At 47.3% G+C, this 14,536-nt stretch overlaps 1 protein-coding gene across 1 annotated transcript in view; it reads left to right on the top strand.

Annotated features, from left to right (window-relative positions):
• Nucleotides 1-8,273: 8,273 nt before the first annotated feature.
• GLIS1 (GLIS family zinc finger 1) overlaps nt 8,274-14,536 on the top strand; it is a 224,727-nt gene continuing 218,464 nt past the window's right edge. The window contains exon 1 of the mRNA XM_003793104.1: nt 8,274-8,532. Within this exon, the coding sequence (XP_003793152.1) occupies nt 8,274-8,532 (259 nt within the window). The remainder of the gene's footprint in view (nt 8,533-14,536) is intronic.

The following is a 14,536-nucleotide window of genomic DNA, read 5'->3' as shown; positions in this document are numbered from 1 at the left end:
TATGTGGCTGGCTCCTTAGCCGCTTGAACCACAGGTGCTGAGTCAAAACATTTTAATTTTAATTGTTTATTGTTAATGTTTATAAATACGATAGCCTTTTTGATATTATATTCGTATATAGCCACCTTGATAAACTCATTTATTAGTTCTAAGAGGTTTTTTTTTTTTTTTTTGCAGTTTTTGGCCTGGGCCAGGTTTGAACCCACCACCTCTGGTATTTGGGGCCGGCGCCCTACTCCTTGGGCACAGGCACCACCCAGGTTGTTTTTCTTTTTTAAATTTTTGGTAGCTTCCATGGGATTTTCTACACAGACGAGACAGCCATATCAATTGCCAATAGAGAATTTTATTTCTTCCTTCCTAAGCTGTATGCTTTTGATTCGTTTTCTTACCTTACGGTACTTGCCAGGACATCAGTATCCTGTTAAATAGAAATAGTGGAAGTAGATATTCTTACCTCGTTCCTGATCTTAGAGGAAAGCATTCAGCCTTTACACTAAGCACAGGGGTGAATGTGTGATGTTAGCTGTAGGTTTTGTGGAGGTTTTTGTTTTGTTTTGTTTTTGTTAGATGCCCTTTTTCTAGTTAACAAAGTTCCCTTATATTTCTAGTTTAAATTGGCTCTTATTTTCTAATCATATGTGAGTTTTTATCTAAAACATCCTTAGTGACCCCTTGTGTGTTCCACACTGTGATTCTTCAGGGTTTTTGTTTGTTTTATTTTTTGCAATAGAGCCTCGTTCTATTGCTGGGCTAGAGTTCTGTGGCATTATCATAGCTCACTGCAACCTTAAACTCCCGGGCTCAAATGATCTTCCTGCCTTAGCCTTCCATATAGCTGTATCTGTAGGCTTGCACCACCATGCCTGGCTAATCTTCTTCTTCTTCTTTTTTTTTAGATATGGGCTCTCATTATGTTGCCCAGGCTGGTCTCTAACTCCTGGGCTCAAGCAATTCTTTCTTAGCCTTCCAACTCCCTGGCTTCAGCTACTGAACCCAGCTCAAAAGTTTTTAATTTTGATGAAGTTCAATTTATTTTTTCTTTGTGTTGATGTTTTATATCAAAGACCCACTGCCAAATCCAAGGCCACTAGATTGCCAAGGGAGTACTGCAGAAGGGACTGTAGTAATGACACTCACCAGTGAGATACATACCACTTTTTCTAGGAAGAGTTCTTGAACTTAACCGTCAGGCCTCCCTATGGCGGCTCTAATGGCTATTCCAGAAAAAGAGTTCCAAAATTGCTTCAAAGCGTGAACTAGGGACTGGCGTCAGTGTATACCAGTGGGAGCTTTCCAAGGGCAATACTTAGGGGTGACTGTAGTGACATTCAGCAATAAGGTATATAACGCTTTTTCTAGGATGAGTTTGTGAAGTTAATTGTCTGTATCAGGTTCTTGGAAGATTTTGTGTTACTTTTTGAAGTATATGGTGTGGGGTAAGTATACAACTTCATTCTTTTGCTTGTCAATATCCACTTGTCTCAGTACCATTTGTTGAATAGATTAGTCTTCCCTGAATGAGTGATCTTGGCACTCTGATTGAAAATCAGTTGGCCATAGACATAGGGCATTCAGACACTCTTGACTATAAGAACTGTAGCAAATCATTTAATTTTGAACTTTTATTTTCTCACCTATGAAATGGGGACGATAACCTCTTTATCTCAGAGTTGTTGTCATAATTAAATGAGATCACACATGGAGAGCGTCAGCCATAGTTCCTGGCACATGGCAGGTTCCCCAGTGAGTAATGACTGTTTCCTTGCTGTGAAGGCAGGGTAAGCATTGTAACATCCATCACCTCTATTCCTTATCCTTCCTCATTTCTCCAGGATACAAGAGACTGCAGAGATAGAAATGTCTGTTTTCTACCTCAACTATTTTCTGAATGTATTCTCTTAGACCCCTGACAAAGATAGTAGGGGCAGAGGTTTTTTTTGAAACAGAGCCTCAAGCTGTCCCCTTGGGTAGAGTGCTGTGGCATCACAGCTCACAGCAACCTCCAACTCCTGGGCTCAAGCGAGTCTCCTGCCTCAGCCTCCCAAGTAGCTGGGACCACAGGTGCCTGCCACAACGCCTGGCTATTTTTTGGTTGCATCCATCATTGTTGTTTGGTGGGCCTGGGCTGGATTTGAACCTGCCACCTTAGGTGTACGTGGCTAGCGCCTTAGCCGCTTGAGCCACAGGTGCCGAGCCAGGGGGAGAGTTTTGATAGGGTAAGGAAGCACTTAGCTAGAAACTCAGGTAACCAAATGAAGTAGTGGTGAACTCTAATAATTCAATCAACATTCAGTAAACATTTGCCTACTGCTGACTTTCTTTTACTTTCTTTCTTTTTTTTGAGATACAGTCTCACTTTGTCACCCTTGGTAGAGTGCCATAGCATCATAGCTCACAACAACCTCAAACTCTTAGGCTCAAGTGATTCTTTTGCCTCAGCCTCCCACGTAGCTGGGTCTACAGGTGCTCGACACAATGCCTGGCTATTTTTAGAGTCGGTGTCTCGCTCTGGCTCAGGCTGGTCTCGAACCTGTGAGCTCAGGCAATCCACCTGCCTCGGCTTCCCAGAGTTCTGGGATCACAGGTGTGTACTGCAGACTTTCTGCAAGGATCTCTTCTGGATTCTAGAGATACAAAGGCTGCCCCTGACCTTAAGGAGCTTAGTCTAGAAGGGGAGAGAGACTGTTATACAGGCAGTTACAAAATAGTGTCCTAAGTTCTGAGATAGAATGAATCACAAAGCTGAGAGAGTGTGCAGAAAGAAATAATTCTCACCAGACTCAGAGGAGGCTTCTGGGAAAAAGTGTGACACTTGGGCTGGGTATTAAATGATTCATAGAAAGAAGCATGCAAGGTAAACAGAGGGGGAAAGTGTTAGTGTAGGAGACCATAGACAAAGCGATGAAGGTGTGAATATTCTGCTCTGGGTTCTAGGCGGTGGAAACTATTCCTGGCTGCTTGGAATACAGGGTAAGACTGGGAGTAGGGCAATAAAATTGTTTCACTTTACAGGCAGTCCCTGGGTTACCAACAAGATAGATTCTGTAGGTTTGTTCTTAAATTGAATTTGTATGTAAGTTGGAGCAAGTACATTTACCTGTTACCTCTAACAGCCTCTGTTCATAAGTGCGAATTGTATGTAAGTCAGATGTTTATAACTCATGGATTGGCTGTATTTAGATGGCCATTGGGAGCTGTTAATGAGATTTAAGTAGGGTATTGCCATAGTTAGAGACTGATGGGGAGACCAATGTGGAAAATAGATAATTAGGCTTGACGCCCATAGCTCTATGATTAGGGCACCAGCCACATACACTGAGGCAGGCAGGTTCGAACCTGACCGGGCCTGCTAAACAATGATAAGTGCAATCAAAAAAATAGCCAGGCATTGTGGCAGGCGCCTATATATAGTCCCAGCTACTTGGGAGGCTGAGGCAAGAAAATCACTTAAGCCCAAGAGTCTGAGGTTGGTATGAGGTGTGATACCATGGAACTCTACTGAGGGTGACATAGTAAGACTCTGTCTCAAAAAAAAGAAAAAGGCTCGGCGCCTGTGGCTCAAGCGGCTAAGGCACCAGCCCCATACACCTAAGGTGGCGGGTTCAAATCCCCAGCCCGGGCCCGCCAAACAACAATGATGGCTGCAACCAAAAAATGGCCAGGCGTTGTGGCGGGCGCCTGTGGTCCCAGCTACTTGGGAGGTGGAGGCAGGAGACTCGCTTGAGCCCAGGAGTTGGAGGTTGCTGTGAGCGTGACGCCATGGCACTCTACCCAGGGGGATAGCTTGAGGCTCCGTCTCAAAAAAAAAAAAGATAATTAGGAGGAGGCTAAGGATGGAAACAAGAAAGGAACTTTGGAGAAATGTAATGAGGATGGAAAGGAGGGGGATTGTTAGGTGGATTTCGGGAGTGTGAGAGAGGAGAGGCCAAGGATGACTTTTAGATTTGCCTTGGGAGACTTGACCATGGGGCCATTCATTTTCATAGGGACATAGGAGTGAGGAACAGAGTCCAAAAAGACAAGAAGGATGTTTGCCTTTGCAGATGGATCCAGAGGGAGGTATCAGTAGACAGACTATATGTGGGACTAGAGTATCAATGAGAGTTTGAATTGGAGCATGGTTAGTGGATAAAGCACATATTATTGTCTAGCTTGCTGGAAGTGAGAAGCAGGTTTGATTTGTTACATTTTGTTTTGTTCTTGACAATTAAAACGTTAAGAAGTTTTATTTTAATACCAAAAGTATGAAGACAAAAAATATAGCCCATAATCCCAAGGCTCAAGTAACCTGTACTGAAAGGGAGGGGGGATAATATATGTCGTTGGAAAATACACAGTTCAGAAAAGTATAAAAATGAAAAATGTGGGCCTTCTCCCAGTCCTCTGTTCCCTTTACCACCGTTAACAGTTTCTTGTCTTTCCTTCTAGAAGAAAATGCGTGTACCTACTGGATTCTCTATATTCCCAAGGGGATCCTTTCATATACAGTGTTTAAGAGGTCTGCTTTATGGAGCAGATTAACCTTATTCTTACTTTGCCAGCCTTCACAAACCTGTCTGTCTTGGTAGGGTGGACCCGTGAGCTCATTGAGGGAAAGGCAGTATCTGCATCCCTAACTTAGGTATGGGGGCTGGCTTAGGGTAGGTGCTCAGGAAGGAATTGCTGAATGAGCTGTGGCTGCATTTGGAAATTTGGAGAGCCTTTGCTTGCAGGTCCCGTTGGTTAAGTGACTCATTCAGCAAATGTTTTCAGAGTCCCAACCAAATTCTCAGTGTGCTGTGTGTGGATGGTGGGGGAGGCAGAGCGGAGGACTTGGCTCCTGGCCTTACTGAAGGGCAGAACTGCAAAGGCCAGAGATCTTCCAACCTTCTTGCTTTTTGAGGAGAAAACTGAGGCCTGGAGTGAGGTTATTTATTTGTCTAACGCAGTATTTTTCAAACTTTTTAATCTCATGGCACACTTGAAACTATAAACTTCCACAGCACACTTAAATTCTGTTGATCAAAAAAAAAGAGTAAAAAATAAAAAAGAATATACTTACTGTGCTTTGAACTTCTGTCAGAAAAATTTAATGATCTTTCAGAATTTTCAGGGCACACCGAGATCCTCTCACAGCACACGCAGCACACCAGTGGAAAACCACTGGTGTAAAGCCACGTGGCCTGTTGACAGCAGAGCCAGCGCTGGGACTTCAGAAGACTGTGTGGGGGGATGCAGGCATCCAGGGGTATGTTGGAGGAGTTAGTGAGCTACTCCTGTCCCTTGGTCCGTCCTTAAAAGTAGCAATAATCCCTAATCCCCAGACAGAGGCTAGACCTTTGTGATGTCCTAAGCAGCCCTTGGCCTGTGTGTTATGGGCATGGTTAGTTGATAATTTGTGCCTATTAGAGACAGAGCGGTTGGTGTGGGAGGAGGAACGCTGGCCTGAGAGTCAGGAAGCCTGGATCCTGGTGCCAGCTTTGCCACCCACCCCCTGCCACATTGCTGGGAGCCAGTCATATCTCCTCTTCTCTAAATGTCCTGTGAGACTAGCTAAAACTCCAAAGCCCTTCTTACCATTATTGCTCTAAAATTGTAAGGTACTATTTTTAATAAATTATAGGAAATACAGTGTTACAATTTTGCGATTCTAAAGTCCTGGTTTTCCTGTATTCCAGAGATGCTGCTTGGGGTCTCCTGTTTTGTGCAGAATCCTGTGTGAACCTGACCTGTTGTATAGTAGGGAGGGGCTCCACATACATCTTTTCAGTTTGAGACCAGGCCAAAGAGACCAGACACTCCAAGGAGTGTGAAGCAGGTCAGGACCCGTGGAGCGATCCCAGGTCACCAGCAAATAGTGCTCAGGGTTGCCTAGGTGAAATGCAGAGACCATTTCAGGCCCTCCTGCTGGATCCTTCAGTAACCCCGACCTATTCTCACTTTACACAGAAAGAAACTGAGGCTCAGAGAGGGGGAGGGAGCTGCTGCTTCCAGTCACTGTGAAGCCTTATTCTTTGTACAATGCTCTTCCTACACGTCGGGCAGGGCCCCCTGAGGGCTGCTCCCCCTGCTCCCTGAAAGGGGAGTCCAGAAAACAGGGGAACCAGGTAGACTCCCTGGAGGGGGTGAAAATTTCAAGATGTGTAAGGATCTCCTGGGGGCTTGCTAAAACCCTTAGTGCTGGGACCCTACCCTTTGACAAACTCAACGGGAATATTTTCTAGTTGAGACCCACGCATCAGTTTTGCATGTTTTTTGTTTGTGAACTTCAGAGTTTGAGATCTTCTAGCCTGGACTCTTTCCCGTGGAATACAAAACAAAAACGTTAAGAAAGTGGGCCCCAACTTTGCTGCTGGCTCACTGTGAGATCTCTGCGTATTATCGAATGAGTGGGTTGGACTCTACAAGAAAACTTTCAAAGGCCCACCATTGTGGCTCACACCTGTAATCCTGCACTCTGGGAGGCCGAGGTAGGAGGCTCACTTGAGTTCAGAAGTTCCAGCCTGAGCAAGAGTGAGACCCCCTCTTTACTAATAATAGAAAAACTAGCCGGGTGTTGTGGTGGGCGCCTGTGGTCCCAGCTTCAGGAGGCTAAGGTAAGAGGATCCCTTTAGCCCAAGAATTTGAGGTTGACATGAACTATGATGTCACTACACTCTACAAAGTGAGACTGTCTCAACAAAACAAAACAAAACCAAAGTTGGTTGAAAGTTTTGTTTTCAACTACTTTTGCCATCTGTTAGCGCCACATTAGCAGGTACCCCGGTTCCCATTTGACAGAGGAGAAAAGCCTGAGAAGGGAAGGACCCTGCCCGTGCCACTGAAGCAGCGGCGACGCAGCCAAGTTGACCTGCTCCCTTGACGCCCAGCACGCTCCGCCAATCCGACAGTATCCAGCCGCTCCTGCCGAGGCGCGGCCCGGCGCTCCTACCCGGCTTGGCGGCCGGAGAACGGCCCGCAGCGCGGGGCTCCAGCCGGCCGCCGCCTGTCAAAACCCTCCGCCCAGCCTCGCGCGGGCCCCGCCCGGGCCCCCCTAGGCGGGGAGGCCCCGCCCTCGCCCCACGATTGGCCTCAGTGGGCCGGCCGCGGCAAACCAGTGGCCCGAGCGGCTGTCGGGCAGCGGCGGGCCCGCCCCCGCCCCTCGGGGTGCCGCCCCTCAGGACGCTGCGGCGGCTGTGGCGGCTGCGGGGGCTGCGGCGCCAGTGGAGTTGAGCCGAGCCGTGCGCCCCGCGAGCTGCAGCCGGCGTGGCGAGGTGAGAAGGGGCGCGGCCCGTGGCCAGGAGAGGGGCGGGCGCGGGGCTCGAGATCCGAGGCTGGCGTCCCAGCGACGGTGGAATCCGGGCAGCTTGGGGAGGCGCGGGGAGCGCGGAGGGGAACGAGCGTTTGCCCCCCCACCCCCGCCCGGAGGCCCTCGCTCCGGGAGGATGGAATGGCCGAGGTTCTGGCGCGGGACCTCCAGCGTGCGTGTGTGGCGAGAGCGTGGGACTGTGCGACTGGTGGTAGTGTTGAGTGTCCGAGCGAGTGAATGAGCGTGTGTGGCACATCGCACGTCGCGTCCTCGAGTGTGCATTTGCGCGGTGTGCGTGGAGCGGTCGCGCGTGGGCTCTACGGACCGTGCGGTCTTGCACTCGCGGGGGCTCATTCTCTTCGGGGCGCGTGGGAGGGTGTGGGTCTTGGGCTGCATGTGACGGGTTCGCGTCATGGGAGCGAGCGTCTGTCCTAGGACTCGGGTTTTCCGGATTTGGGTGATAGCGGCTGAGTCTCCGAGGGTTGTGCCCGGGACCCGTTGGGTTTGTGGCCCGCCGCCTCTGTCCGCAGCCGGGTCCCGGGCTCCCTGGATGCGTGCAGACTGTGACCGGTCCGGAACCGTCTCCGCTCCTTCGCGGGGGCACTGCTCTGCAGCCTTCGGGGCTGGTGCGTCCCTGTCTCGCTGGGGGACCTCAGCGCCAAGCCTCAGTTTCCCCATTCATCCAAAGGGGGATGGAGACGGATTTGGTTGGAAAGGCGCTGGGGTGAGTGGCGGGTGCGGTTAGTAAGCCAGGGAACCAAGAGCCAGTTCTGCGCGGGGGAAGGGGCTTTTACGTGGGATCTGGTGGGTTTGATCCCAGCTTGGGGTAAGGGTGGTGGCGTTAACCTATTTTAGAGAAGAGGTACAATCCAAGGGGCGATGACCTGCTCAAACCTCGGCCCCGGGATGAGAGGTGACCGCTTCCCCTGTTCTAACGTGTTGCGTTGTCTCTCCTCCCCAGGAGCCCGGCGCGACCCCCAGCCGTGCGCCCCGCCCCGGCGCCATGCATTGCGAGGTGGCCGAGGCACATTCGGACAAGAGGCCCAAGGAGGCCCTCGGTGCGCCCGGTCCCGGCCGCGGGCCCGCCAGCCTCGGCGCGCACATGGCCTTCAGGGTCACCGTGAGCAGTAGCGGCTGCGGGGACAGGGGCCCGCGGGACCTGCTCGTCCGAACGCCCGCGCCGCCGCCGCGCGCCCACGACCTCCTTCGGCCCCGGAGTCCCCGAGATTATGGCCCGTCCAAGGCCGCCGCCGCCGGGAAGGGTGAGTCTGGCTCTGCCAACGTGCCTGCCTGCGGACGTGGAGAGATGGGGGCAGCCGACGTCGCTACCCTGTGCCTTCATAGGGATCCTCCGGAGAACTTAGTGGAACTTTTTCCGGAGTTCCTCAGTTTCTAATTGTTTGGGATTCATTTGACAGTCTGAAGAGGTGCCTGCTTTAGGAAGCATCTAATGTAAACTCGGAAAGCCTGGTTTGGGGAGATGTGGGTAAAGAAAGCTCAGGTTACACAATTTTGCTTCTGTATGTTTCTGATAAAAATTGTGTAGAAAGTTGTCAAAATTTTATTACCTATTAGGGTGAGTAGCAACTCGTGTATCAGGCATCTGAGCAACTGAAGGCATACTTTGATGTATTCCAGTCTCCTTAAATAACAAAAACCAGAGGCCTTCAGTTAAGACCCCTCCCCTCTTGGGACCTCAGTTTCCCCATCTGTCAAGTGATGAATTAATTATACCAGATGATTTCTGCATTCCTGATGGAAAATTTTCTGATTCTATTATTCAACCTGGGTCAAGTGCTGACTTAAAAATGGCTTTTCTTGGGGCGGCGCCTGTGGCTCAAAGGCGTAGGGCGCGGGCCCCATGTGCTAGAGGTGGCAGGTTCAAACCCAGCCCCGGCCAAAAACTGCAAAAAAAAAAAAAAAAAGGCTTTTCTTCACTTGGTGCTTCAGAAGCAGAGTTTTTGGTTCAAAGTTTCTTGGCAGCACCCTTCCTCCATCAGGGAAGCTGGTGATTAAGACACACAGGCCTCAGTATGGTTTATGGGCTCAAAGTCAGTCATGGTGCCGAGATTTTCATGAACATGTTCTTTTCATCACAGTTAATTATTATTGAGCGATTATTTATAAGTTTCATGCTGACAGATAATTAACCAGAAATTGGAGAAATTGTTAAAGTGTTGTGTCCCCCCCCTTTCTTCCCTTAGGAGAAAACCAAGGCTTGGGGGTTTGATTCTATGAGCATTGGGAACCTCTTGGTTCTCTTTCCAGATAATTCTCCAAGAAGACAAAAACTGTCTCTGTTTTATGGCTGTAGGCATCACTCTCTTAGCGTCAGTCCCCGAAACTTTGAGAAGGTAGGCAGCTTGCGTTTAGAGATGAGAGCTCCTTGTAGATCAAAAACACCCAACTCGCCAACTCCCCAACTTGGGGACTAGTAAAATGAAGTAAACAGGTCCTTTTCCTTTTTAAAAGAAAACACCTGCCTTTGTAAGAGAGAACTATTTCTCATCTCTTTGTTTTAAATGTCAGGCTCTTCTCCAAGAGATAGAGAACCCTTTTTAGAAGGACAGAGACAGAAAACAAACAAAACTCCCTCGGAGTATTATTGCTGGAATACACAGATGAGGTCTCTTTTTCAAGGCATGAGTAATGTTTGCTGCTGTGAACTCCCTGGCTTGCCCCCTGCCACACACAATCCTCCCTTTTTAAACAGGTACCCTCCTGCAACGTTTTGTGTTGAAAAAAATCATGGCTGTCATCTGAAGATCCAGTTCTCCCCAGACCGAGTAAATGGCTCTACCAAACGTAGCCTTTGTTCCGCGGTAGTTAGAGATCTTTCAACTGGAAGTTTTGTGTCCGATCTTCTTACTTCCATTTCCCCAAACTCTAATTATTTTTATCTACACCCCTTATGTCTCACATAAGAGAACTTTAGATCAGGGCTGTATTTGGAAAGGGCAGACGAGAATAAGGGGATGTTCTCTCCTCCGGGTAAGCTTTTTCCAAGGAATTTCAAAACTTTTCTTCAGAGCCTCCCAATCAAGCTAGTGGGGTGGGATTTATCACCACCATTTGGAAGATGAGGAAGCTGAGGCCTGAGGGTGGGGGAAGTGTCCCGTATGAAAAAGGCCGCCCAGTAGGTTAGAGGTTCTGGGTGCCAGAACTCAGGTGTACCTGGCCCAGGGGGAAAGAAAAAGCTTTCTGGGCTTGGAGAGGTTTCTGAATGGGCCTCTGTGCCGCTGAGGCAAGTTCTTTTCACAGTCAAGCCGAGTGGTCAGAGACAAAATCAGCTTCCCGCAGCAGGCCTTTGTCATCCCTCTTAAAAATGCCGTAAGGAAACTCACCTTCTTGCTGTCTCTACTTCCACCAAAATATTCCCCAGACCACATAACTCTTTGACTGTGTCTAGCTCCAAGTTCTCAGGCTTATTGGAAACAGACAGACAGAAATACCGATTGAAAAATATTTATTAACTGTGCTGGAAATTGTAAAACCCACCACCTATGATCTGTGGGACTTTGGGGGAAGTTATTTCACTCTTAGGAGCCTTAGGCTGCCTCATGTGTAAATTTATCCTGAGACGTGATCAGCAAGACCAATGGATGAGAGGATTAGTGGCAAAGAATATGCAAGGGCCATCTCAGTGTCTGGTTATTTTTAGGGTTAATTTTGTCATGGGTTTAACGTTCTCAACCTCTGGGTTTTTATTTGCACAAGAGGTAATAATGCCTACCTTGCAGGGTGAATAAAACAAGCACTGTAAGAATGCTTTCTAAACTAAATAGGTAGAAGGGGTCACTTGTATTAATCTGTGCAGAGCACCGTATCAGGTCAGTGATACTTGAGATGATAAGCAGGGTAGAACAAGCTGCGGGAAAGGTTTAATTTTTAAAACTTTGAATGTAAAGGGTGTTAACTCTGGTGCAGCAGTCAGTTGAGGCTGAGAGGTGCCAAGCTTCAGGTCTTTTGTGGCCAACGCTACCCAGTGAGCAGAGAAAAGAAAGACAGCGTTGCTTGGGCTGGGGTCCGATTTCAGATGGTCAGCCTTCTGCCTTGGATAGACCCTAAGCAGAGGAAGGGAGTAGGTTTTTGAATCCAGTAGTTCATCTGTAAGTGTCTAGGTCTTGTGTATTCCCAGAGCTAGAGTGGAAAGGCACCGGGATGGTGTAATGTCAGGGACTAACGTTGTCATCATTTACAATAAGAATCACGATCTGTTTATGGTAGATTCCCGTTTATCCAGATTCCAAACAGCTGGAAAGGCCAAATTGCCAGATGCTGCATTTTTCTTTCTTATTATTAAACACCCGACACTCTGCTTTTATAAGTCCTGACAAGGAAAGAAGGTAAACATCTGGGCTCTGTGCAGGCAGACAGCTTTGCAGCGCAGGCCTGATGACGCTTGTTCCCCGTGCACAGTGCTTTACAGTGTTCAGAGCGTGTTCCCACAGGTTCTCTCGTGTGCCGTCAATGCCCCAGCTGTGCTCTGCCTGCCTTGCGGGCTCTTCCGAGGAAACAGATGTAGAAGCACTTTGCAGTCTGTACCGGCAGATAGCGGCTGTTGTTAATGTAATTCCTATCTTACAGATGAAGACACTAAGGTTCAGGGATTTCTCAAAGCTACAGACAGTAAGTGGCAGTTTCTGAGGCTTCCAGCTCCAAATATTTGATTCTGGTTCCACAACTTGTACCTTCTACATGTGTGTGTTGGCGGCTGAGAGCTGGCGTTCACCACCAAGGCCTTCTGAACACTCCCAGGGAGTTTAAAAACATTTTTGCTTTTGGTATTCCTCTTGCCTCGAATCTTTGGAAATTGGTAACTAGTATCTATGCCGTAGTTAGAAAAATCTGTAGTTTACTAGATGATTGTCTAGAGTTGCTGTTTCCCAGGCCAAACCAGATAATGAGGTCACTATTTATAATAATTCACAGCAATTCATTGGGCCCTTTCTCCATGTGCTGAGACTGGATGCAGCCTAGCAATAAAAAGGAGGTTGATGATCACGACAAATGTGAACTTTACCGTTATAAAAACAGCCAGCATAACATGGCTATAATGCCAAAAAGTAGTCAGTTTTGTAACTTAAAAAAAAAAAAACTTTATTTTTCTTTGGAAAAAAAAGGAAAGGGTAAACAATTGTAGATTATATATGGGGTCAGGGGCTAGTGTTGGTGGGGATTAAGATGGTGGTGGTGGTGTTACCTGGTGGGGTTTCTTCATCTGAATAAGGAGCCACAGTGATGTCCTGGGGAGGCCTTGGAGAGGGGTGCATCGTAATAGAAAGGTATGAGTTATTTTTAAAGCATTTCCCCCTCCGGCTCTGGTGGGCAATTTGCTTGCATTTCATCCATTTTAAAGTGCTGGTCCTGTGATCCGGAAATAATCAGATCCAAATTTTTTCAGTGCTTGAGGTTTTAAATAAGGGGGGAAAAAACCTGCTGGCCAAATGTCAGGCTCAGTGAGACAAAGAGACACAAGTACGTGTGCGGGTAAAAAATGAGATAGGAACATGTCGAGTCTCCAGTCGTAAGAGTTACGTGTCCGACAAATCTTTTATAGACGTGTAGCGGAAATATAATTCCCAAAGATTCCCTCAGAATCTTGTGCAGCTAGAATTCCTCTTCCCTTCCTGCCTCCCAGGCTCTCTAGAAGCTGCAAAGAATTTGTGGGCAGAATGGGAAGGGCCCATCACAGAAGATGGGAAATTAATGCAGGCCTGGTTGTCTCAGGGTCTTACCTGGGGTGGACTTGGTCGGGCTGAGGTCTCAGGACCCTTTGAGCTGTGGAATCATTGATAGGCTGTGCTGCTCTAGCTATGATTAAAAAACATAAATTTCTTTATATGCTAGGATTTTTCTACACTCTTCTCCTTCTGGAAAAAAAAAAAAAAAGCAACCCATCTCAGAGTTATTCATCTCTCTGCGTTTCGTTTGCGTGAGAAGCCAAGTGAGCCAGCACACTTATTTTTACAGTGCGTTGAAATCCCATTACAAGCATAAGTGCACAATGAATCACTTAAAAAAATATATTCTTATGTTCTTTGTTCTGAATGTTGCAAAATTATCATCATTTTCTTTTGGTTTTATTTTGTGGAGTTTGGCCAGTTTTTTAGAAGAGGGGAGAAACTCAAGTTCAGATTGAAGTTTTCAATCCATTTTGGATAGAATTAGAGAGGAAAAAAATAACAAACAAATAAACTGTATTTAGAAGTTGACCAGGGACTGTCGCTAACTGTAGCTCTTGCATAAAGAGCATAATTTTCCTCTTTTCCTCTGTTTTCTTGGGAAAGAATTCCCCATTGTGAACCCGATAGGGTGGCATTTCAACAACTTCACCTTACGTGTATGATTATATTCAAAGTTAAATTATAATGTGCGGTTTGCTAATTTCTTTTTTCTTAATATAGATTTTGGTTGCAGTTACGTTAGACCTAGAGAGTCCGGTTGTTTCTTTTGGTAGGAGGTAGTTTATTTTTGTGTTTAAAAAAACAAAGACATTCGGTTGAAGGGGGGAGAAGAAATGAAACAAAGTCTGCAGTGGGCTTTGAAAAATTGGACTGCATTATGCACAAAGCACAGCTGTAAGACCAAGGCCAGGAAAAAAGACCGAACTCCTGAAATATTTGTACTGGTCGCTTTCACTGTGCTAATGATTCTAGCAGTTTAAAAACTGACTTCTTGTTTATCAACAGCGGCCGCCCGAATTAATAGTTTACAACGAAGAAAAAAATGCTTTCAGCATTGGAAGCAAAGTCCGGGGACTGACAGCTGAGTTACTGAGTAAGGAAAGCAGAAAAGGTGGGGTGGGGTGGGGGCTTGTGGCTGCTTTGGTCTCCCATAGCCTTATTTGTAAGAAAATGAAAGAAAGCACAGGGCTGGGCTGGGGAAGGGTTAGAGAGAATACAGTCCTAACTCAGTGGTCTTTGAGTTGAAAGTCACCGAAAGCATCTGTTTTTAGAATAACCAAAGGGTTATTCCTTCAGAAGGTTTCCGGGGGATTGAGGCGGATTGTGTTAGCATTACGAGCTGTGTTTTTAAAGTCAGCATTTGAGTCAGATGCGCTGACAGAAGACCTTCAGTCCGTTAACTGAATGATGTGTTTCCTGTATGGCCTGAATTTATTTGGTGGTTATGGTCAGGCCTGCCTGGAGCAAACACATGTGGCATGGTGCGGCTTCCGTACGTGTGGACCACACCCTTTGCTTTGAGCCTTGGTTTCCCCATCTGTAAAATGGATGCTTCATAGGCCCTGCCAGTTCTGATACT

Source organism: Otolemur garnettii, unplaced genomic scaffold (genome assembly GCF_000181295.1).
Source record: "Otolemur garnettii isolate 467f Iridium unplaced genomic scaffold, OtoGar3 scaffold00066, whole genome shotgun sequence".
NCBI lineage: Eukaryota > Metazoa > Chordata > Mammalia > Primates > Galagidae > Otolemur > Otolemur garnettii.
This window is presented reverse-complemented; position numbering and strand designations above follow the sequence as displayed.